The 25,314-nt window shown below is 43.2% G+C and overlaps 2 protein-coding genes across 2 annotated transcripts in view; both read left to right on the forward strand.

The window, feature by feature from the left end:
* Positions 1-7,180, forward strand: part of LOC115327784 — a 34,192-nt gene extending 27,012 nt beyond the window's left edge. Inside the window, exon 2 of the mRNA XM_042290453.1 lies at positions 7,157-7,180. Within this exon, the coding sequence (XP_042146387.1) occupies positions 7,157-7,180 (24 nt within the window). The remainder of the gene's footprint in view (positions 1-7,156) is intronic.
* A 4,894-nt stretch (positions 7,181-12,074) lies between these two features.
* On the forward strand, positions 12,075-12,980 carry LOC120841093 (the record flags this gene model as incomplete). Its single annotated transcript, XM_040211928.1, has 2 exons — positions 12,075-12,605; positions 12,957-12,980. Coding segments are annotated over 2 exons (555 nt in total), but the record flags the coding sequence as incomplete, so codon positions are not given.
* Between the last annotated feature and the right edge of the window lie 12,334 nt (positions 12,981-25,314).

A 25,314-nucleotide genomic window follows, 5' to 3' on the forward strand; every position in this document is an offset into this window, starting at 1 on the left:
TTAACAGCGTGTAGTTTGGTTGTCGTCTGGCATCCTTGGCTCAAGTCTGGTACTTTGGCGATTTCGTAGTGAGCCAAAGGAGAACCATAGAAACTCTGTAGAGACGTACTCTGGAATTGACCAAAGCATTGAAGAAAACCCGCATTAGGGCCAATCCACACATTAGGATTGCCGAAATGCTGTCAAGTTAGGCGTTCTTTTGGAGGGCTAACTGGGTCAAGAACGTTATATTGCGATAGAAAAAATTGTGGCTAACAGTCGACCATTCCAAATGTATGGCTTCGTGCCGTGATTGATGAAAGGCAGTGAACAATCAGTGATATAAAATAGTGACTGTACATAACCAACATGCACCCATTTTTGCCAGTACATGCTAAAGGGCCAAACACACCGGTTCGATGGCCAGTGAATGCACCTTTGCAAAGTAAGGGGAGTCGTTTTTTTTACGAGAACGCACAGACTGCCTTATGTAACCCTCACGACTTTTACTTAGTCTGACACTTCGGCCACCTACTGCAGTGTAGACGAAACCTTGCACATGTATCCGAAATGTCTTTTAGTTTCCGCTTAAAACTATGGTTCCACTGAGGACTGTGAATAATGTAGAAATAAATACATCTTCGTTCGTCTTGACGAAAAATCTTAAAATTGAGGAGCAGGTCCATGAAGTTGACTCCTCGACCATATTTTCCTTTTAATGTTTCTTTTTTGAAAAAAAAAACAGAAAAACATTCAACTGCGCGTTTACATCATACGCATCCTTGTCGTTACTTTGTTCAGTCCCTACAACTAGAAATACTCTAATGACATGTGTCAGACAGTATCCTTCTTTAGGCAGTGAACAAGCTTTAAAGCTTCAAAATAAAACCAAAAAATTCACTAAGAATAAACCGAAATTACTCGCGCGCACAAAGATCGACGTATTTATCCGAAAACGTATCGATCTTCATTGGTTGAGCATAAAACCATCCAAAAGCTACAAATTAAAAAAAAAAAAAAAATTAAAATCTGCAAATAAATTTTTTTAGTTATTTTTATAAATATTTGACGATTTGAAATATTTGTAAAGAGCAGAACCGGCCGTCTGTGAGCATCCAAAGATAGAATTAGGCGGCTTATACCCTCCAACTCTGACCTTCTCGTTTATCCCGCTCGTTTTCACTGAGTGAATTCATCGTAGCATGTTGACAGGAATTGATCAGAGATACAAAACAGAACCATTCATCCAGAAAGGTTTTTTTTCTTTACACTTTTGATATAAGCTTTTCTCTTTTTTCTAATATCATCGTGTAAATGAGGATAGCCACCTTCAAACTTTATTCTCGGCAGAAATATATTGATTTTGACAACTATCAATATTGTTTTGCGTTTACGCAATTTCATTAATTAGGGCAAACGACAAAGATAAAAAAATCGTCAAAATAGCATCCGTCGCAAAAACAAAAAACGCTTTTGATTACAAAGTAATAATAGAAGGGATACGTACCTCGACACAAAACAAAAATAAATGCGGCGGCCAATTTTTTTTTTGCTTGGTCTAATTACGTGGCAAAGTTTGATTACACTTAGCTGAAATGCAATGCCTTCTGGCATAAATAATAATAAAAAAAACGGAAGCTTGCTTGGCGGTGGAGGATTTGCCAAACAAGCCGCTCATTATTTTCGCATTTGGCTGAGCGAGGTCTGATTATGGAAATTCGATCGTGTTTACAGACCTGTTCTCTTATGTGGGCACGGAAAAACTTTGGACTTCGCGTACAAAAGAACAACTAAAGTTCTGCCCCTGGAACTTCAAGTTAAAATGGTTCAGCTTTTTTTTTTTTTTTTTTTTACATAATTTACGTTTACGTATTTTATAAATGTTCTAGGTATGTCTGTGGTTGAGCTAGTAACATTCGCTTGACTGAGAACTAATTTGAATTTATCGATCAAAATATAGTTCATGTGATAATTAACTTAAACTGGGATATAGTATGAACCAAGTAAAGTACAAAACGCATTAGCTTACTCTGTTTCAATGCGTTTTTTTTTTTGTGATGATGGTTTTTTTACTTGACGATGTTTTTTTTTTTTTGCTTTTTTTGAAGGGGGGATATCCAGTTATCAGGTGATAATGAATTCGCTGTTGAATCTCGGTCTTTCAAAATTACTTGAATTAAATGATCTTCATAATAACCTAATTATTTTCTCCAATCACTCATTTTTTGAAGCGATAGCACACAAATATAACATCGAACGTAGTAGTTAGGGATTTTAAATTCGCGACGTGTTTTTAGACGTCATACATTTTATTTTTTCCTTAAATGTTTAGGGCTATTCAGGACACCTGAATACTAAACGTTTGTACCTTGGAATTTGAATGTATTTCATTCATTTTGTTTAGGGCCCGAAGGCTGAAGGATTATTAATAATATGTTTTAGAGTTTTCCCTGAGCTTGTTTTAAATTTTAATATTTGTCGTTTTATTTGTCTATCCGCAACACCTGCTTTGCTATTCATTTAGCGAATGTTTTTGACTGTTTCCTTCTGTTTCATCTGAAGGCTTTTTTTCCCTAAGAATTATACATTGGGCGCGTGCTCACACTTGATTAAACCCTGGTTCTATGCTGCTCAACGTAAACTAAAGCCTGTGCTCCTTCCAGAACTATAATTAAGAAAACACAGGTCCTGAATGCGGGTATTTTTATTAAACAAATTACGAACATGTGAGAATTCGCCAGGTATAAAGGAAAGAAACCAAAATTAAGAGCGGATTAATTCATCACCAACACCGAGCGAATGTTGAGAAAAATATCGCTTCACATGCTCTGACCAGGTGATTCGTTACGCACAAAACGTATGAGAAAAAATCACAATATTTTATGCCGTCACAATTTAGCGTGCAGACTTCACTTCTACTGAGTTAGTGTAAGCCATAATTTTCTTAAACCGAATATTTTGCAATCTCTGCACGGACACCCAAAAATCATGCTTCGTTGACCTTGGTCTCATGCCTTTAATCATGGTGCCGCAAGACAACTAAAAACTGTAATATTTCAGCTACACATGATTATAAACTGGAGTCGAACGGACAAGACAACTAATACACACGTCTCAACAGCGGCTGAATATATTTTATTCACGACCTTCATAGGGTCTTTTTTAAGAGAAGACGGTGCTTTGTACCATTTGTTGTGTTAAGGAGGGCGTGGTGTTGGCTGTGTGAAGGAGCGCAACTCAGAGGAGGTCGTGCGAGAGGGTGTCGTATAAAACATGATGTGTGAATAAAATTTACCCAACTGCGTTCGAGACGTTTTGTATGTGTCCCTTTGTTGTCTGTTTGTCTCCGGTTTGGAGTCATTTGTAACGTTAATACACTCGCTTATTTAATAACTTTATATTCTAATATTTTGTTGTCGTTTACTCTGTAAAAACAAACAGTCAACGAATGTTAGTTAGAAAGACCTACACAAATACAAATACTCACGTATTCTCTCTGACTCCATTGCTATCTTTAAAAGTTGAGTGTCCGTTTTAGTGGTCCTCTATGTACGTTTCGAGTTAAAGCACTCTAGCTAATCCGGCAATAGACTCTTGTCGAATGCGCCCTAAAATATATCTCTAAATGAAATCCCCCGAGGACTTGTTTGCGAGAGAATAATATATTTCAGATTAACTTGTTGGGCTTACAATCAAACTGGTTATGGTTCAAAATTGTATTAATATATTCATTTGCGTATTGGACAATTTAAAGCAGTCTTTCATTCATTCATGCATGTCTGCCAAAAAGCAACTCTAAGGCATAAAGTCACTATAATATTCGAGAGGGAAATGTCCCACGCACTCCGGCAGCTTCGGAACGGAAGCGCATAGACGCAGATACCGGTAGTCCCGATGGTAAGATATTGCTGGCTACGCTTTGTTATGCAGAAGGAATCAAGAAAAGATGAGTTCCAATATCTGTATCTAGATTTTTCTGGCTTTAATTATTCACGAGAGCACCGGCGTGGCGATCTGTATTAAATAAAATAAAGTGGAGGCGCACTCAAGCAACTTTAACTCGTCGCGGCCAAATGAACAGGCCTGAACTGTCGTTCGGTTTCTTTCTCTGCACTTCAGTCGCTCTCTTTCTTGTTCTTTGCATTGGACCACTGATGTCAGCGCTTACGATTTGCCGTGCTCTGCTCCCGTCTTTTCGCCCTACTCTACGGATGTCTTCCAAAATTTACTTGATCTTGCTCCAGAGTAAAAGATTTTGTACCTTTGGCGTTCGAAAACCTACTGGCGTCTAGCATCACTTAATACGCGTTATCACGTGATATTACCCGCAAGAAAAACTCTAACCTACTTCAGTAAGAGTTGGGAAATAGCCTGAGAGAACAAGGAGAGCAAAGTCCAACCGAAGCATCACTCCCGTTTTAACCTTAATTGCTGGGACCATTAATATACTTTTACCGGATTTGTATGTCATACAAACAGCACTGCTATATGGCTGTCTGTGGTTGTGAAAAATATTACTTGGCAAATTCTTCAGACGTCTGCGTTTTTTTCAATTGGATTAAAATTTGCGTTTTACCAAGAAGTGCGAAAAACGCTGTGCATAAAAAAACTAATTAGCCTAGAAAACTCACGTATGCTGCGAGTGTCTAGAAAGTGGTTACATTCGCATAAAATGTCGTTGGTTTTCGGCTTGTTTGGAAACCTTCGGCCAGCATCACTCAAATTTGATTGGCGTCTCTGTCGATATTAGGTAATGTTGAATACGTAACAGATGGGAAGATTGTGTGTGTTTGCTAAACATATTTAATAAAGAGTTAATAGATAAATTAATAATAGGAAAAGCAGCAAAAGCCAATATACATTTTAATATACAAAGCGTCTTATGTAGTACATCAACATATGTCATTGGGGTAAATAAATTACGTTAAATTGAACGTAAAAAGAAAACCAAATGCTTGTGCTGGTGTTAGGAAATGCAGAAGAATGACCTTCGGAGGCGGCGGGGGATTCGAGCTTTGACGCCTTACAAAAGAGCAGATCATAAGAACGTCTTAATTCCCAAAGTTGAAGGTGGCAAAGGATTAGGTTGGATTACGGAAACAATGCAGGATTAACCAGAGGCCGACACAAACATTTGAGGCTTTTGTGTCCTTGATTCGCTTTTACATGTTTAAAATACCGAAGTCGCGCCTTTAATTGATTCGTAGCGGGGGCTTTATTCATCGTAGTCGCTCACTTTGCGCTCGAGCACACCTAGGGAACGAGAATTTGTTTCGACTCGTCGGAGGCGTGTTGCGATGTTCCATTGTCCTTCACTAAAGAGTTTGAACTGCGCATTTCATGAAAAGCTTGAAACGGATTATACTAGAATCCAATTTTTGATGAATGCAGAGGGTAAATATTTCGAGAGGTTAATTAATCAATGGTATACAAACGCATTCTTCAAACAGCTATTTTGCTTTCCTGCTGGAAGATAATAGTAATCTTTATTTTGTTATCCTGATGAAATAAAAATTATTATCACTATTAATATTATTGCCGACTACCAAACATAGGTGCTAGAGTGTAAAGTTTGAACGCACAATGTAATAATTAAGTATTTACCTGACAACGCACATACCGGTTCAGGTTTAGTACACCTGATGGTCACTCTTACAAATGTGTCGAATGATAGCCTTAGAAAAACTCGTTCTGAAGGATTGGTAAATAAAAGATTGCCAGCTCTTCCTGTTTTTTTTTTTGTTTGTTAATTTGAGGGGGGGGGGGGGGCTGCCGTGGAAGTTAATAGTGCGCTACTAGCAGTGTTATTTGGGACAATCTTGTTTTTTGAGAATGTAGCATTTTAAAAGTTCGAAGAGGACAAGGTGAAGCAAAACTCGACTTTCATATCAAGAGTCTGAGTATCTTGGCCCTAATTCGCCAAACAAGCGCTAAAGGTAGGCATTACTCGTGGCTGTTTGGCTGTGATCTTAAACATTTGGCCCTAACTCGCCAAGCAATTGCAAAAGTTAGGCTGCCCTTCTGGTTATATAGTTTCCATGTAACAACTTCGGAAATAGATTGTCATGCGAGAGCCAGATTAATGCCTAACTGCTGGTTCTAGGGTTTATGCGTGGCATCATGAGCTCACGTCTGGCACTTGGCAATTACGTGGCGAGCCAGAGAAAACCCACAGAAACTTTAAAAAAAAGGTGCTTTGGCACTAACTAAACCCTCGGAGCATAACCGTATTAGGCCCAAATTAGCCACCAATAGGATTGTTAACCTTTTGCGAAAGTAGGCGTTTCGTTGAAGCAGTGTAATCTGCGCATATGCATGCGTGCGAACAGGTCAGCAATGAAGTCTGGTGTTCGACACCAGAGTTTATCGCTGCCTGTGACAAACAGTCTGCTGTCACAAACTGTGACAAAGAGTCCGTGACAAGCAGACACAGATAGTTTAAGAAACGGTGTGTCGAGCATCGTACTCTCGCTCCGCAGTCAACAGAGAGTTTTAGGGAGCCGTTTTTGGACATCCGATACGGTACGGCGGGCATTCTAGTACCAACTGTGCATGCGCTACCACAAAACACTCGCACATGCGTAGTTCGTACCGGAGGGTCCATCGTACCGTATCGGACGTCCAAAAACGGCCCTCAAAAACTCTCTGATGAGATGGCGACATTAGCCGATAAGAACAACAAATAATAAGTCACGGAGCTCTCAATAAAAACCTATTGCCAATTAACCTTAATTTAGAAGAGCGGGTGGAGTGATCGTGTTAGAAGATAAGTTCGCATACTGTGAAGGGCTAAATATTGCGAAACAATTGATCGCGCGAGTAAATTAGTATATTGTAACGAATACACGTCACACCCCTCCCGGTCAAGGACTTTTGCGTCCGTAGAATGTTACAGAAACTGAAAAATTCGCCACATCTGTAGTCCGCAAAAATGAGGCCATTTACATTATGTCAGATGTTCGTTTTCGACACAAAAGTGAATGTCTGAATACCCGGATGAACTACTACCAATATTTCGTATAATATATATATATATATATTTTTTTTTTGTGGGTTGGGGGGGGGGGGGGGGGGGGTGGGATCCTGCGGTCACCGTGCTTGTCAGCAGTTCATATTTACTTCAAGTCCACCATCCAAATGCTTCCAAAAGCTGATATTTAAAGTGGGCTTCTCGCAGGTAGTCCACTTGAATATCAATTAATATTTACAGTTTAAAATCTGGTACAAATTAGAACGTCAGGTACATTAACCCGGGATAAATTGAGCAGTGAAATTCTCCTTGTTCATTTCGCCGATCTAAAACACTGCTATTTGACGAGACTGAGCTGACAGCTCTTCGGATGTGAAAGGTTAAATTCGAAAAGTGTACCGCGCCCTATGTGTCGGGCTCCTTTGATTTAGAGAAATAAATAAAACGAGAAAAAGGGCTTATATGCTATTCGGGATAACAAAACTGCGTTGCCCAGTTTGCACGTTACATTTAAAGATTATTCGAACGCTGTCAGGTTGATGAACGATCTTTTGAAACAGAAACTCACATATCAAGAAAAAAATAACGAGGCTACATAGGAAAGCAAATAAATAAGACAAGAGATGACAACATCGTCTGCGCACTCATTCACAGTCCAAAGATGTCCGCGCATCAACTTACCCGTAAAACAGGCAGCGATTCAATCAGAGTGATCTACCGGAACTTCCTTAATATGAGCTTACAAACGTTGTGACCAAGAAGTTCACAATGTGACACTAAGAAATGCCTCACATGCTGGTGTCATACACAGTATAACTGGTGTCAACACGGTATGACATCTCTGCAGTCTAAGAAATGCCTGCGCGTCTACTGACCCGCAAAATACTCGAAGAGCCATTCTCTGCGATCTACGAAATCAGCTCAGCGAATGCTGAGGCGGAACATCTGTTTAGACTTAAAAATAAAGTTTGCGCTGTGGAATTACGCAATGCAAAGCGTCATGCTTGCATTGCGTAATGCCACAGCGCAGACATTATTTTGAGGTCTAAACGGATGTTACGCCTCATCATTCGCTGGGCTGATTTCGTAGATCGCAGAGATTGGCTTTTTGAGTGTTATGCCGGTAAGTAGACGCGCAGGCATTTCTTAGAGTGTGAGGTGTTTTTTTTTTGTTTTTTTTTAACCTCATTTTGAATAACATTGTTTTCATATTGTTCTTACTCGTTCGACGTACCCTGTAACCAGCTGCGTGAGTAATGTTTTATTTTTCGAATGCATCTTTTGGTTAGTAACTGATTCGGTTTTCTTGCACAATATACCGCGTGAATCAAATGGATCGTCGAGTATTTAAAGGGACCGCTTAGGTCGGTTCCTTAACGCGTCCCGTTAAGATTTTGTAATGGAATGGCAGAAAAGGGTGGACATAGTGTTATACATTTAAGGTCATGATTTTAGTTTACTAAATATGTAACATTAAAAACCTCGTTTTGCTGTCCAGGGTGCACATGTACTAACAAACGGCATTTGATCGGAGCAACAGCCAACGAATGAAAGCAGAAAAACCTAAAGGCGCAGACGCTCATTTCTGACAAAGGACGATGTTTTGAAGTAAAATTCGGTGCAAGTATTTTCGGAGTTGCGCCATACTTTTATTCTTCTTTCTCAGACGACCCACTTAAAGGAAACAAAACATATTTACTTTGTCTAACTATTCTGACTTTATGTCAGCACCTGCCAACCTCTCTGGGCTATTACTCCACCAAGATTTTTTTTTCAGTTACACACTGCAACAGCAGGTAGAGAATACTGTTTACAATTTTTTACTAATTATTCTGGTTATCTTAATATTTTTAAATATTTATACACAAGACGCACCGCCTCTGCACAAGCGTTTAGCTTGGTACGCTAAGAAAAACCGATTCATACGGTCTTCTCATACCGCGAACTAGAATAACAAAATAAGCTACAACTTAAAGAAAAGACAAAAAAAAAAAAAAAAAGCCCGTGAGTTTATTTGCTCCCACAACACTCAGTGAGTCAATCATCGCAACTTACGAAGGCAGCTCAGCGAATGACGATGCCGAAACATATGTTTCGACAAAAAAACGCTGTCTAAGTTGTGACATTAAGCAGCGCAAGCGTGACGTTTTCATTGCTTAATGTCACAACACAGAATGCGTATTTTGGTCTAAACATAAGTTTCGGCATCGTGATTCTCTGAGCTGCCTCCGCAAGTTATGGTGATTGACTCACCGAGTGTTGTGCGGGAAAGGAGACACACGGGCTATTTTTAGAGTGTACGCTTAGAGTAACGGCACTCTATTCTCCGATTTTCTCGTGAGCGCCGCCATTTTGGAGCTTAGTGTTGAGCGGTCGCGATTGGCTATCGTTACGATTCGAATAATGCTACTTCCTAAGCTCTAGATACAGTGTCAAGGGGGATCGGTGGGGTTTACGCACACCAGCTCGGAGCACGGGGAGCAAAAGCTTGCGCTACAGAACACAGGAACCCTGGGTTCAATCCCCACCCCTGCCCGTTTCAACCTGGACTAGCATCGTACCGGCTTGCGGTCGTGTATCACTACTTTCGTGATGAACATTAAAGACCTCGGGCTGGTAGAGGTACTGCACTGAATAACTTTTGTTTATCCCCAGCGTAAACCAGTGTCACCGTACGTTGCAGGCAGACCGACCCTACGCTGTATAAACACAAACGTTAAAAGTGTTCTTTTCTTCTTTTTTTTTTTAATACGGTCGCAGGAAGCTCGGGCAATATCTTTTTTTTCTCTGTCCCGAACTCGTTTAACAACATGTAACTGCGCTAATGGTACACGGGTGAAGGAAAAAAGCGGACGATACAGGCCCTGACTAACAACTGAAGGTTTATTCTGGCATTAGCATTAAGCATTTCCCGCGATTTCAAATTAGGCTTAACTTACAAGCAGCAAATATTGTAAGCAAAAAGGTGGCTAACGTTTTGTTACTCAGAAGTCACACTGATTTAGTGGCTCTATGAGCAAGGATCAATAGACCATTTGCTACAGTGACAAGGGTTTGGCCCGCACTAAAGGAATCATGTGAGCGATGTTCCTTCAGCTCACCAGTGCTCGCTCATTTCAACTGATTCTATGGTTACACAGTGTTTGAGCGTAATTCGGAGTCACCCTGAACAAGCGCCTGATATACCCCAAGGACCTGTCATATCACTTTTAAAATTTCTTGTTAATGTCAATATTTTTGATACTGTGCGTGCGATCCACCTCTCCACCTGGTTGAGCTGCAAAAATCTCTTACACTATTATCACTCTCGTGATTGTTGTTTTAGCAGAAATTGCTTAAAAAGCTGAGAATTTACAGCCACAAAAACCAGGGTTTAGCTCAGAGTCAGCGGGGCTGTTTATAGCATCTGTAGTGTTTCTAACTTAATATCAGGTAGCGTCTCTGAAGCTGTACGATAATGATAATAATGTAAGAGATTTCTGCAGCTCATCCAGGTTGAAGGGTGCACAGCATGCACAGTGTCAAAAACGCTGACATTGAAGAGAAATTTTAAAAGCGATATGACAGGTCCTTGGGGTGTACCAGGCGCTTGTTCAGGGTGACTCCGACTTACGCTCAAAAACAGTGTAACCATGGATAGGGTTGAAATTACCCATCAGTAAGGACCTGGAGGAACACAGTTCCCATGTTTCCTCTAGCACGGGCTGGAGCGCTTGGGATATATTTGATACACGCGGTATCTTGCACCTTTTAGTAGAAGTTTTAAAAAAGCGCGGGCCGTTTACGACACTTTTTTTTTATGAAGAACTGGTTTATGGGAAAGCTTCACATTGCAACGCCTCGGAGCGAGCGGCGGCGACATTCCCGCAGACCTGGTATTCCCGCTGGGTCCTCCAGCACCGATCAGCGGGGAGAGGTGAGTGGTCTGCCCAGATGAACGTAAACACGCTCAGCCGAACAGCCCTGGTTCAGCGCGAAGAAGTCCTGCCGACGAGGGGGGTCTGGCGCTTTGTTTGCTTCTTCCTGTCGTCACCGCGGGACCTCCGCTTTGAGCGCCTCCTGGTCCGACGCCTTTGAGCGTCTGTGTGTTTGTGTCAGCTGGCTCGGGACTCTAAAAATACCATCTTCCGGGACACCAAAAGACAAAAGGTTCGCTGGATTGACGCCAAACTTGCGAATTCCGTCTTTACCGTCGCCCCACCCTCTCTCCCTCTCCAAGCAACGCTTTTTTTTTTTCTTGATTTCCGCGTTTTTTTTATCGTTCTTCTCTTTTGTATTTCTACAGTCACTGACAAGATGAGGGCGGTAGGAAGGTATTTCAGTTGTCCTGCCCCAGAGTGCGCTCCTTGTACTCCGTTCCACCTCAGCTCAGGCCGCAGCGGACACTACGATCCCTCCAGCCAATTCAGCTCCGTGAATGTTACACGTGACGACGCTTTCCGCGCGTCAAGGTGCTTCCTCTCCAAAATCACGGGGAACTTAGGCGGCCTCGGATTGGCTCCGATGGCTCGTACCATCCGCTGCAGTAGGACGTAAGGTGAAATGGAGTACAGTTTCGACAACTCTTCTGCTTGCCGTGGGTTCTTTGCGTGCAGGAGAACCGCGAAAGCACGACGAAAGGCGACAAGCGCCTGTCGGAAGCTGAGCATCTAAAGGACACTCGCCAAGCTCTAATCACGTCAGTGGCTATTGCACGCGACATTAATGTGCGTGAGACCACATACAGAATGGAAGTTCGAAACTTTGGACCTCACACAATGCACTGAGGGTATGCATCGAGATGCATCTAAAATTGAGATGGGCGAATATATTTTTTAGAAGCGGAGCATCTCTTGCTCGGGTCTATGTCCCTCGGCGTCGTAGTCCGCACTCAGACTACGCATGCGCAACTCTCCTCCTTCCCTCTCTCCAACAGCTGCGCGTTACTCTCTCCGCTCTCTCTCTCTCTACCAGCTGCGTGCACTTCGCGTGCGTTCGCTTCTACTCACACCGCGTGCGCATGCGCAACTCTCCTCCTCTAGTCTTCTCTCCGTTAAGTGAAGGAGAGGAGACGGGAAGCCGCGTTGGTTCTCGGGACCGTGAAGTTCAACGTAAACGTACGAAGCGGGCGGCGGAACCCAACCTTCGAGTACGAGAAGCCGCGTGTAAACGTCAACAACGAGAGGCTGCTCCCGATGCTACACGCGACTGCGAGCGCGCAGCGAAAGCGGCGGCGCGAGCCAAGCAGCACGCGCAGCCCGACGCTCGCTTCAAACGTGACTTCCTGGACCGGAGCTTCGGACACAGCTGCAAGGTGTGTGATAGACCTTGGTTCGACAACAACCTCACGCGCATCGGCAACATCCGTAAGGAAACTCATCGGACCAACGTACTGTCAGTTCTTTGCAACGAGTTCGCTGACGCCAGCAACGACGACGACGGTAGCGCCGACGGCAAGAGCAAGACTGACTACAACGACTACGTTGTGTGTGCGTCGTGTAAAAACTCGTTGATCGCGGGTCGAGTCCCTGCGATGAGCGTGAGTTACGGCTACCGCTACCCAACTCGACCGGACCATCTACCCGAGTTGAACACGGTGGAAGAACGGCTCATGGCTCCTCGACTCCCGTTCATGAGCATACGACGCTTGACGCATGGCAACGGACAGTTGCCATGCGTCAACGATCCGCGATGCTCCGCATCACCCCATGGTTCCCCTCGGGAATATGGTGTAATTTTTTTTTCTTTTTTCTCGTGTTCAATATTGCAGTGCGATTCTGAGTCTCAGTACTGCAAGGAACCGGTATGTTTTGGTGTGTCTTTGCAGTATAAAGGAAGGAATTACGACGTACTATTCTTTTTCGAGTTTTATTCGCTTACCACTGATGAAAAAAAAAATTCTTCAGCATCTTCATTAAAGATGAGGTTAGACGATGTTCATGTTTATGTCCAGGTTATTTGAACGAACCGGTTATAAAAATGTCACTAGTTATTTCAGTCACACTCTCACGAGGTTAACCCCTTTCAGTTTTCACGATGTTTACTGTTATAGTTAGAGGCACGTGGAAAGAAAAGCTAGCTACGTGTGTATGAACTTGAGTTATTAAGTGAAGACAGTGTTTAGCTATGTAAAATATAGCTCATGCTGTGTCCGCTTTCCACATAAATAACTACACGATGCCCTCGTGAGAAGAAATAGCTATGAGAGGGTGTGCTTACCTGTCGACGTTACACTTTTTTGTAATAACTACACGCTAAGTCTGTATAGAGCCGATTGTAAGGGTCCTGGGAAAGACGGCTGGTTTCTCGATCGGCCGGGCGACGGTCGTCTTGTCTAGCGGCGTGTATGACGCTCCCTCCCCGGTCGTTTTGTGTGGGTTTGTTTTTTCTAACGAGGGACCGCGTGGGCCTTTCCGCCGACGCGGCCCCCTTGGAAAGCGTCTTCCTGTGTCTCAACCATCGGGATGACCCCTCGGGAAGGGATGTTGTTTTTCTTTTGTATCCGGAGGCTTGCGCATTCTACGGGGCTTCTTGGGTTTCAACCTGGGGGTTCCGGACAGGCGCCGCTGTGTCTGCAACGGGATGCACGGACGAAGTTAGGCCCGCTCCAGACGGAGCCACTTTCTCAGCAATTTTGGTTTTGCTGGCGAGGTGTTCCCTAGCTTTCCCTAGATCGACACAAATTGCAGAGATCGGGTCCGGCTCGAAACAAGCGAGCAACTCGGAGCAATGCAAAGACGTTTGAAGCGGCTGCAGCCAATCAGGGACGCGATATTTTGACGTGATACCCCGTGCCGGTGATGAAGAACTTGGTTCTGGTTTGAAATTGATCGTTTTTTGTTTTTTTTAAATAAACCGTTTCAGAAAGATGCATTAGTGTTCTCAACGTCATTTAAATGGATAAAAACACGTTTATGGCGCGTAATTATGTGCCCAAAGAGTGCAAGAACAATACAGTTTCATGATGATGATGGCAAGTCGTAGCAATTCGGTTGCTGCGTGTGAACGCGGCTGGACCGTGTTGCTGGTGTTGCGACGTCAAGTTGCTGGGCGAAATTGCCCGTCTGAAGTGGGCCTTACAGAGCTGCCGGCTGTAGTCCGTTGGCAAGTTACCGAATGTGTATCGACGCCCTTGCCAATTATTGGACAGTGGACATCACGTGGCTCCACCAAAACTTTGAAATGATTGGTTGATCCTGGCCCGAGAGTGAGGGGGTCAGCGCCCTCAAAAGCCCGTGTCTGGGGAGAGAGAAGCCTTTTTTTGGCTTGGACTTGGACTAATTTTGAGGACGGCGAATTTTATTTGCTTTGTATATACTGTGTACAATAGCTCGTCACGTCTAAATAAACGTTTTAGACGAAGTATTCCCGCATTTGTCGCACTCTTCTGATCACCCACCGAAGAAGGCTCATCAAATGGTTCTCCCCGCAGGACACCGCTGGGCAGTCATCATTTGTTCATCCAACGGACGAAACTTTTACTTCGTCTTTTTTAGGTTACTGCCGCTTATTGTCGTTTTTTGTTGAGAACAAGTTGCGTGAAAGCATTTGTACGCAAACAAAGAAACTAAAACTGTGTACAAGTGTAACGAAGTTTGATTGTGGACTGCCTAATAGAGTCACTGAGAGCTTAAGAAACACAGGGCGTGGCCAGCCATTAACTTCACTTTATGTGTCCAGAGCCAATTCCGTTGCAACATTAGCCTCTAAAAAAAACGGATCACGTTGCAAGACGTGATTTGTCTTTCCACCCTTATTCTTCTACGTCGCGATCACTCATTCAAAGTAATGCGCGTTACGTGCCACTCATCTAGTTACGCACGATCATTCACACCACGGACCATAATCGACTGGATCGACGTACCGTCTCACATTGCAACTGAACTAGATATGTCTAACTTCCAAGAGCTCGTGCGCTGTTATACAAATACTCAAGATTCTTTTTTATTCCCGTTCTCATAGTGTCTTTGTATAATTTTTTGGTTTTATCTGTGTACTACGATTTATTTGCTTGCTCCCCCCCCCCCCCCCCCCCCGCCTTTATGCAATGCACTCCTACAGAGGGCCTTTAGGGGCGTTTTGATTAAATTTGAATTAATAAATGAAAGAACGTCGGTGGATGTTCTTTTAACCGTCTGATTATATGTTTCATAACTTGTTAAGTTGTTAAGCAACACGGTTTTATTTTTCACTCTTTTAATGGGCCCGTTGTGCAGAGCCGTATATTGGGAGAGTTTGGCCAGTGGGTGTGGCGACGAAGGTGCCGGAGAGGAGAAAAGTAAATGAAAGGGAGGAGAGCGCCGAATGAGCGAGAGAGAAAGACGGGAGCAGAGAGGAGACGGACCGCCATTTTTGAGCAACGCTGCGGAGACTGGTCGGAGAAGGGCACTGCTGAGGCTACGCGTCGTCTGCTACGGGCCGACTTTTTTTTTCGCGTGAATAAAAGTTTGTGGCCATACGCCGAAAAATATTCATTTATTAGCTTTTTAACCCACCGAGGAATAAAAGAATGTCATTTTCTTGCCAGAGCCAGCGATAAAAAAGGCAATAATCGAGATTTTGATGCCGATCACACGGATTCCGCCGGGAGAATGATCGAAGATGGCGGCCCTCCCCACTCAGGTGGGAGCAGCCGGGAGTTCACGCGCATGCGCTCATGCCTCTCGCTCTGCGCCGCGTGCTAATTGGCTCACTTGGGAGGAGAGCGTTACGGCGGCGAGATCATAGACTGACCAAACTCTCCCTATATACGGCTCTGCCGTTGCGAAACGTGCAGCGCCACTCCGCGGCACCGGAAAGATTGCTGGGAGTTTCCTGTGTAGAAGTTAGAACCGGCTGTAACGGACGACGGATGCGACCTTGAAGGCGACAGAGGAAATGCGGGCCAGCTGGCAAGGACCGGCGGGCGCCTGTGCTGTCCTCACTCTGTCTCTATTGTGTCAGGTGGCTGGTCCTGCTGGGGCATGATTCAAATAACCTTTGCGTGTGTCGCGCAAGGCCTTTGGGGATTTTTGCAAACGGGTTTATAGGTAAAAACAAAACACCTTTAAAATGTTACCATTCGAGCGATTGCGCTATCTTCCCAACAGCGAAGGCCGAGAAAGATCGCTGCCTTCGTTATCGCCTGCCAATCACATTTATTCTATCAGTAGGCCCAATCGTCTCCCTCGATAAGTGTGTGTCCGCAATTTTCAGGGTCGCCAGAACAGCTGAGTCTTGTACCAACTCCGGGCCATGACTTTATTTTTTTTATTTTTTACTGTTTTTCGACGTTTTTACTTAAACCCTTCACCTGGCGAGTTACCAGGAAAAGGGTGGTTATTTAAAGGCACTGAACTTTTTTGTTTCGCCGCACCTTGCGCTACTGACCTGGCACTGCTATGATCGAACACTCTGTACACATGCCTCGCCAGCTTTGTCTGTATCCGCACCAGGCGAAGCTGAACGGTAAAAATTAAATTCAGAAGATGTCAGCAGACGGTTCACTAGGATTGAAATAAAGTGCTTCATGTGAAAGATAATATGAAGCATTTTGAAATATTTATTTACGGCAGAATTAGTTTGCAAAGCTTCCAAGAACTACGTATAAATCTATCATAATATAGATTTAAAATATTTCACATCCCTATTTTTACATTTACGGCATGCTAACAAAAGGCATTCTCGCCTTGCGAGCGGATACGGTTATCATTTATTTCGGTTGCCCGAATTAGCGAAGAAACTGGAATTGTATTGTCTTGCCGTGATCATCAGGACGAAAGGTCAGCCATGATCAGGGTTGAGACTGCCGATCCGGCGGCGAGGCTCGTTTAATGCGGAGATTTGCAAATGAGGTGATAAGCTACACAGAGCTGTGCCTGGGTATTTCGGGCACATTAAAGGCCTTTAGAACGAACTCCTTAAAGCAATCGCCGAATCTGCTCGCAGTGAAGCCGGCGTTGTATGTAGCAGAAAAAGGCACCTAAATTCCCATTTACTGCAACGCGTCATGTGGCTCCATAGCGACGGCGTCATCGCTGCTAAGGAGCCAGACGAACTGCTACCGGCGCAGCGGGAGGTGGGGAAGAGTGGGGGACGCGGGTATGCGCTAAATTGACGTTAGGCCTATCGTTACGCTTTGAGGTCGAAAGTCGTCAACCGGTACGCGCAGCTGTTTGACGTGAAGGGGGACGCTGGTATGCGCTGGCCTCATCTTAGGCCTAATGCTGCGCTTTGAGGTCTAACGTCGTCAGCCGGTACCCGCAGCTAAGGCGATGATGGTCATCAAAGGACACGGGATTTCAGCACGCGCCGTGCGGAGCTTCGCGCTCCCGCCGCTGCCTGACCCCGCGTCGCAGCAGTCACCAGCGAGCCAGGGTGGTCTTCGCGGCGCACCACCGCACTCCCTGCCGGCGTTGCGATCGCTTCTGCCCCTCTTGGCGCCGAGAATTCTTTCGCATTCACAAACTCATAAGAAGTGCTTAGGGGTCCTTGAAATGTTTTTTTTATTAATTAAAAGTGCGTCGGTTATCGGTTTTGAAAGCGGTTTTATTTTTGTGAAAGTTGCGTTCGTAGACGTGGAAGATTGGCAAACTATGGCCTCGCGTACTCGTCTGGCAGATTTAAACAGCGGAATAATTACATCGTTCGTACTACCAAATACAATTTAAAGTGAACTTTATCACAATATTTCGGTAGTTGATACGTGTACCGAATGTTTTCCAAAGGTTGGTTGTTTTAGCAACTGCGTTCGATAAGGCGGCCGTGAATGAGACTTATTCAGCAATAAACAAAAATTAATTTCACGCAAGAATTTTTTAGGTAAGTACTTTATTTACGTTTCTGCAAAGTTTAGAATTTGTGGCAGAAATTATAAACAGCACAGTAAGAATCATGATATAATCAAACTTTACTTTTACATAACCTGTCCACACGGATGATGAGCTAGCTCCGTCCGAGAAAATGGAGAGGGGCACTACTTTCGCAAAACTGCTTCCAGACATTAAACCTACGTACTTCGCGTGCTGTCTTCAACCTACTCGCGAGTTTGGCAGTCACCAAACTTGTCAGCCCGACGCATAGCGATCAGTGAGCCCGTTGTAACTAGATCACCGACAACTGTGCACTACGCGCTACATAAGCTCGCGACTGATCATGAAATAGCTTTTGTAGCCAAATAGAAGTGATTTTAGGGCGCAAACTACTGGTTACCGTCGTCAACCCCCCTTTTTTCCCCATAAAAAAAAAAAGAAAAAAGGGAAGAGAGAAGTGAGGAAGTTTCATCCCAACGCTTTCTCTAAGAGATAGAGAATCGGGGCATTGCGGCTGGTTGTGATATGGCCGCCGTGATACGGTTGAGTACCGGAAATTATGGCCCAGGTATAAATGGCCACGGAAAAAACCCGCCCCTGAAAAAACAACCCCAAATGTCAAGTACAAAAACCTGATACCAAGAAGTAAGGAAAAAATATTTCCCCTCTAACCCACTTAAAAATGAGATATGTATAACCTCGAAAATTTTCCCCCAACACAGTAATTGAATTCTGGTATGAAGTGCTGTAATAATTCTATAATGTTGTCACGAAAAAAGACAGGGAGATGCACTTGGACACACTGGCGTGAAACTTGGTGGTTTGGAAGCATTGTCGGTCACAGCCATGAGCCATCCAGCAGTATGGAAGGCCATCGACGCCTTACGCTAAGAGGAATCAACCACAAAGACGGCCGAGGACCGAGTCGGCACTCCTCCAAAGGAAAGGAGCAAATCAGCGCTTGTCGACAGGCAACGCCGTCTCAAGATCCTCTGAGGAGTATGCCACCCTGGTGACAACAAATGAGGACTTCCTGCGTCCAGTCCGCCATACCATTCAATTCTAACGTCTCTGCATGGACATAGGATGTCTACGCCGGCGTGTTTAAGTACGTTCCCCTGCTTCTTTTTTATTAAAAAAAGAAATAAAAAAAGACAACACTTCAAACCAGAATGTGTTTACAGAATTGGAAGCAATTTGCAAGGTTACATCCCATACCAAAATGAGTTCCGCAAAAAATATTTCCTCGCCCCTTGGGCCAATTTTTTTCTACATGCCACGTGGGACCATTAATACCGGCACCATTTTTTGAAAAGCCTTTCTTTTTTTTTTTTGAGGCAATTATTCCGGGTCCACCGAATGCACAGTATTACAATTCTATAAAGAAGGTCTTTTTTTTTTTGCGTTACAAGAGCGTTATGTCAAGAAGGCTTATAAGTTTGAAGGCGAAGCACGATCTGACTACAGTTCAGGAAGGAATGTCGGCGAAGGCGTTAAATTACGTTGTTGAGGTAGACGTGTGTTCTGACATGCGGGACATTATCTTTTAAAATATTGTTGATAAGTAACGTGCACGGATTTTCTATGGCCGTGTGCTTGTGCAAATATCAACTGATGCTGAACGTAACTTCGGTATTGTTTTAGCAATATTGACGTTATGCCTGGCTTGTTAACAGAAGCAAATTGATTCGAGTGGTAGGCGATCAACAAAAAATTAGCTCTTCGCGTACCGAACCGAAATTCCGAGCTCACAAAACAAGTCTGAATGGATAGGCGGGACGTTGCAAAACCCCCCAAAAATAACTCAAGCAGCGATATTTCTAACGGGTCGCCGTACTATTGGAAAAGAAGTGTGCGAGTGAACACGGCCGACGAGGCTGAAGAGACAGGTTACGTTGCGATTCTTATTCCCTCTCCTCCTCGCTACGTCCCATCGAGCTGGTGAACCGAAGCGAGGAGGAGAGAAGCGAGGCCGCTTCCCCTCATTCTCAAATTTTCCGGGTGGATAATGACGTCGAAAACCTCGCTCGATCGCGCCCTTCTTTTTCAAGGGTACGGCCATCCGTTTGAGATATCGATGTATGAGGGAAATTTTGGAGTTCGTCGCCTCGCGTTGAACACTTCTTCGGCCTTATTTTGCGAAATCCATATTTTGGTTCAGTATTCCTTTAACATTCGATTTGCACCCGTAAACACATAGTCGTGATCAAATTCGATAACGTGGGGCAAAACATTCATATTTTATGATGTTTGAATTGAATGGGCTTCACTTATTCTTTTTTAGTAAAAAGTGACAAAACAAACACATACAGTTTCAAGGAATTATTATTATTTTTTTTTTCGGTAACCCTCGCTACAATTTTTATTTTACAAATCTACTACATTCCGCGGGTATCTCTCCAAGTTTCGCGCGAAAGCATAAGTTTCGCATAATGGCGTATTTTTTTTTATTTATTTCGGGGATGAGGGAAATTGCACGCCACTAAGATGTATTCAGGTCCTTGTTCATTCCTCGCTTTGTGGCGGCACCGATGGACCGCGATCATTTAGTTTATCTTAATGAACACCCGCGTAAAGATATGCTGCCTACTTGAACCAAGTAGCGGAAGCAGACGGCAGAGGAGAGACGACCTTATCTCAGAGCTTTTCTGTATTGCCTTTACGTGGCGTCGACTTCGCAGGAGTCGCAAGTACCCAGTAATGAAAACCCTTCGCTCGTGTAAAACGCTGTTTCTAACAGACACCATATTCCCAAAAGCAAAAAAAAAAAATAATAATAAAAAATCAATCACTCTTCGGGTTTACGCGAGTTTGCCGTCTTTTTAACCCTTCTATGTTGATTGGCATTTTTTTTCTCAAATAGTGAACATATCATTCTATAAATACCAAGGAATCAAGACCTGACAGTTGATAAAACAGTAGGGGATGGCTTGTTAGGTTAAATTTTTTTTTCTTGGTTCGCTCTTCGGCGTTCTTATCGACTAACATTGCAATCTTATTGGCTTAGGAGCGTTAATATTAAATTGCTTAGGGCTCGCCACTTTCTAAAGTGTTTTCTTTGTTTTGTTTTTAGTGAATATATATTTTTGTTACCTTCACGTGTTCCTTAATTGTGAAAACCACGATCAGTTAGCACATATCTTATTTGAATCTAGTTGCGGCTGCTTATGGGCTGCTATCCTTCGAAGTGTGCACTCTCGCACGTGCAAAGAGGTGCAAAACGAAATGACCGAAACATATTAGCGCAATTTATTGAGAATCTATCAGCACACGAATGTGTTTACTTATTAACTTACTATTAACGTATTAACTTTACTTATTATGTCTAACAATTGGCGCTTGGCAAGCCAACGACTGCGTTGTATGTAGCTTTGCTCTCAAAACCAAATGAAGAAAAGTAACCACGTTCAAGCGATTTTACGTGACAGAGCGTAAGAATGGCGGTATTTTTCGCCAAACGAGATAGCAAACAGAAAAACGTGTAGCATGATTTTTGCACCCCCCGTCTCTAGATTTCAAAACAAACAAATCTTGGCGCACTTAAAAAAAAAATAAAAAAAAATTTTGTCCTAGGAATTCAGCCTGAATATTTCAATAAAATATATAATTATCTCCATTGAATACGAAGGAGCAGTCTCCCGTAATTATCTCGTGAATTTAACTCTAGAACATTGTTCATTTCTCAATCTAACCGCAGGAAACTCAAAGACCAGAACATTCAACACTATAAAAGTCTCGTCATTCTCAGTGAAAAAAAAAAAGAAGAAAAAAGCCACCGTCCCATTATTATGTGTATCACGTATATTAGGCACGTTCATTGGCCATTCTTTTTAAGAACATTTCAGTATTCATCTCTGAGTGCACAGAAACAAAATAGGCGGAACTTCATGTTTCAGGAGATAAAACTAAAATCGCCTTCTTGGACCTACGTATTCTTGCATGCATTTTCGCTGAAAGTAAAAAAGATCGGCCTCGTTCCAACTATACACTACCTATAGAAACATTTTGGTGGGCTATATCCCCTTCTGTGCCGAATCCCGTTTCATTACACGCAACGAAAAAAAGCAAGTGTGTCCAAGTAAAGTCAACGACAGTTCAAGAACCAGGGGGCGTGGCGAGCATCTCATTATCTCTCAGCACTCAATCAGATTGTGTCATGAGCCGATAGCAACGCCGAAGCAGATAGAAAAAAGTGGGATTAAAATAATAGACGTCGCGCTGCATTTTTTAAAGCTTTGAGCAACTATAATGAACGAGAGCGACGTGAAAAACCTGTACTCGCTTAAATAAAACATCATGAATTGAAACAAAAGCGGGCACTGAAGACATTATTTTACTTCGGGTGGAACAAAAAGAATTGACTGAAGAAAATATTCGTTCACCCAGTTAATTAGGTTATTTTTTTTAATCAAGGTCAAATGTGTCATTTTCTTCTTCATAAAAAAAATTACAGAAAAGGACTGGCGTAATAAAACAAAAACGAATAGAGATGAAAAAAAAAAAAAAAAAAACAGCCATTAGCGCTTTTCGATATCCCTAGCGGTTTGCTTAAAAAACTAAAAAGAATGAGAGTTTATTTATTCTTTTTTTTTTTTTTTGGCGAATGACAGCGTACTAATGGACCGTGTCAGAGAACTATACGCTCCAAAATTCGAGGATGCGAGCACTTCTGTAAAAAGCGGGAGAAAGGAAACGAAAGTAACAACATTCCCTCGAGTCATTTTTCGGGCGTTTCCTTTTTCACAACGGTTCTCTCTTCTTCTTTTATCATCTCGTGCTTCCAAGGAACCGGTATCTCGAAGAAGCGCAAGAGCTAACGCAGCAGTATTCCGCATGAAAGGCCAAGACAAACAGGGACATGTGCAAACACTGAGCACATACAAGGACCTTCTCGTCAAACCCTCCAAGACACGACCCAACATTGACGGAAGAAGACATACCTGATGGCCGAGAGATGAATGGGGCCTTTGATCTGACCTCTCTGCAGTTCAAACATTTCCGTGAAAATAATCACTCTAGTAAGAAGATTCTACCAGAAATTCAATTTCGGAAACAATCGTGCCAGTTAATCGAATTTTCGCTGTTCACGCTGTTTCTAACAATTTTTTAGCAATTGTTTCTTAGCATTTGTTTTGGGAAGAGAATCACCTGGAAAAGATTCCCGGATATTTCCTTGTTTTCTTACTTCTAGGGGAAGCACTGGAACTCAAACTTCGATGCATGCTATGAGTCCGGCGCTCTTACAGTGCTTGAGAATATTACGTTTTATTTCATTATGATGAGAAGAAATGCAAGATATTGGAAAAGGCTGTCCGCGGGACCCAATACATGTCAATGTGTCGTGCCTATAAAACGTTTAGCTTACCGAGGTTCGGAGAACACAGCGATGTCTACAGTTGTTCGGCTAAAATCAATAGTTTCAGCGTTTAGTTCAGGAACGAATGTGCTAATATCTTCGGGATGTATACAGGGTGTTTCACGAAAGGTGGACAAATTCGATATTGCGTCAACTACGCATCACAAAAGAAAAAAAAGACTTGTGTCGTTTTGGTCCTGGGCCAGAGGCCTATTTAGGAAAGTTATTAAAGTCCGGAAGAATCAAGTTATTAATTATTTTTGTGTAATGAACTGTTTTCATATTGTGTTTAAGAGCATGGTTTCGAGTAGCAAATTACTCAGCATCATCGAAAAACACTAAAGCAACAAATTGCAGAACGATAGAAGGAAGGCGCAGACTTTTACGGCTTTCTGAAACACCGCACAAATTCGACGGGTTTTTAAGTTTCAATTTGCTATCCGAACGCATCTCGGCCCCTACGGCACCGGGGCCCCGTGGAGAAAAAGTGCAACCAACCTCTGCTGCACTGTCATCGCGCGACGCAGCAAAGGCTGGTGTCACTATTTCTTCACGGGCGCGGTGCCGTCGGGGCCGAGATGCGCTCCGATAGCAAACGGAAACTTAAAAATCCGTCGAATTTATACGGTTTATCAGAAAGCCGTAACATATGCTTCGCGTGCGTCCTATCGTACTTCGATTTGTTGATTTAGGGCCGGTTGCATCAACGCCGCTTACCTTAACCCAAGGCGGCACTTTCCTAAGCCGGCTTAGCGCCCTAAACCGAGCTTAGGTAAGCACGGGTTTAAATTCCGGTTGCACCAACGTTAAGCCGGCTTTACAGACGCGCCCCTAGCTAAACGCTGGATTTGCGTAGGGAATCTAGGGACAAACAGAGCAAACTAGGAAACGCTCAGAGCGACGAATACAAAAAAAAAAACAAAAAAAAACTGCCGTAGTAGTTGTCGTCGGCGTCTGCTTTTCGCTGTATTTCTTCGGTGAGTAACAAATTAAAGGTCTCCAAATTCAATCATTTTTTCGTTTATCTTTCAATAACAGAAGTCAAAGCTTCAAATAAACACGAATGCTCTTTACATCTGTGATTGTGTGTTTAATATCGGTTGATAACAGGATATTTTGACAGTGGTAGTAGTTTTCGTGCTCACATTTTGAGGCGAAGGAGCCATCGGGGGCCCCAAATCTCACCGAACGCGAGAAGGACACTCTACTCGCTACATCGCTGAAGACAAAACATCATGGATATAAGAAGGCAGGTAAGATGACTACTAAAACCAAGTCAAGCCTGAGACCGATGAAGTTCAAAACAGTGACGAACTCGCCACGGCAGCTGCGAAAATGCCCGGAAATCGTCGAATAGAAGTCGTCGAGAGGTCAGGTCACGAGACCTTGCATCGACGGTACTCGTTGCTATCATCAAGGTGACAGAACTGCACTGTACCGTCGTTGACCATCCGCTGCAGCCTCAAACGGACTTCAGTTTCACACTGTCGAGTTCAGGAAAAAAAAAAAAAAAAACTCCAATTAGTACATTACATTGCTCCGATAAGAACGGTCGTCTCTTCGCATCACCTGCCCCAGCCTGCCCCGATACAGCAATGCACGAATCTAACATAGTAGTCGTTACGATTTGTCGTCGCCACGAATGAAAGATATAAAGCAAAATATTCCTAAAAAATCGCGATCACAATAAAAGTTACGGAGGACACAACAAGGCGCAACTTTCAACTGAATTTTATTGAAAACGTGTTCCGGTATATAGTCTCAACCATCGTCACAATGACAACAAACGACAAAAGTAAAGGGAAAACACCATCACAGAGCACAACTCGGAAACAACAGTATCTCGTTCTCGGGAAACGAATGAAAGATATAAAGCAAAGTATATAAAAAAATGCGATCACCAAAAAAGTTAAAGTTATGGAACGATACAGTTTTCTGAAGCCAAGATTCTACTCGCGAAATAAGGAAAATTCACTGAAGATTGTCTCAAAACTCAGAAAACGAAAGAAATTGAATTTTCGCTGTTTTATTACTTAAAAGCGCCGCAATCTAATGCAAACGGCAGAGGTGTCGACGATCAGCTGATCGCGGAGATCATGTACTGCCACTATTCAACGCGCTGATCAGATTGAAGGATACGCGCTGCAAGTGTAGATAAACAAGGTGGTAAATAACAATACGTTACAGCTATACGAAAATTAGTAAGTACATACGAATAAGCTAGTTGACAGAAGAACCAA

The sequence above is a fragment of the Ixodes scapularis genome, unplaced genomic scaffold (genome assembly GCF_016920785.2).
Source record: "Ixodes scapularis isolate PalLabHiFi unplaced genomic scaffold, ASM1692078v2 PGA_scaffold1__304_contigs__length_218370807, whole genome shotgun sequence".
NCBI classification, from domain to species: domain Eukaryota; kingdom Metazoa; phylum Arthropoda; class Arachnida; order Ixodida; family Ixodidae; genus Ixodes; species Ixodes scapularis.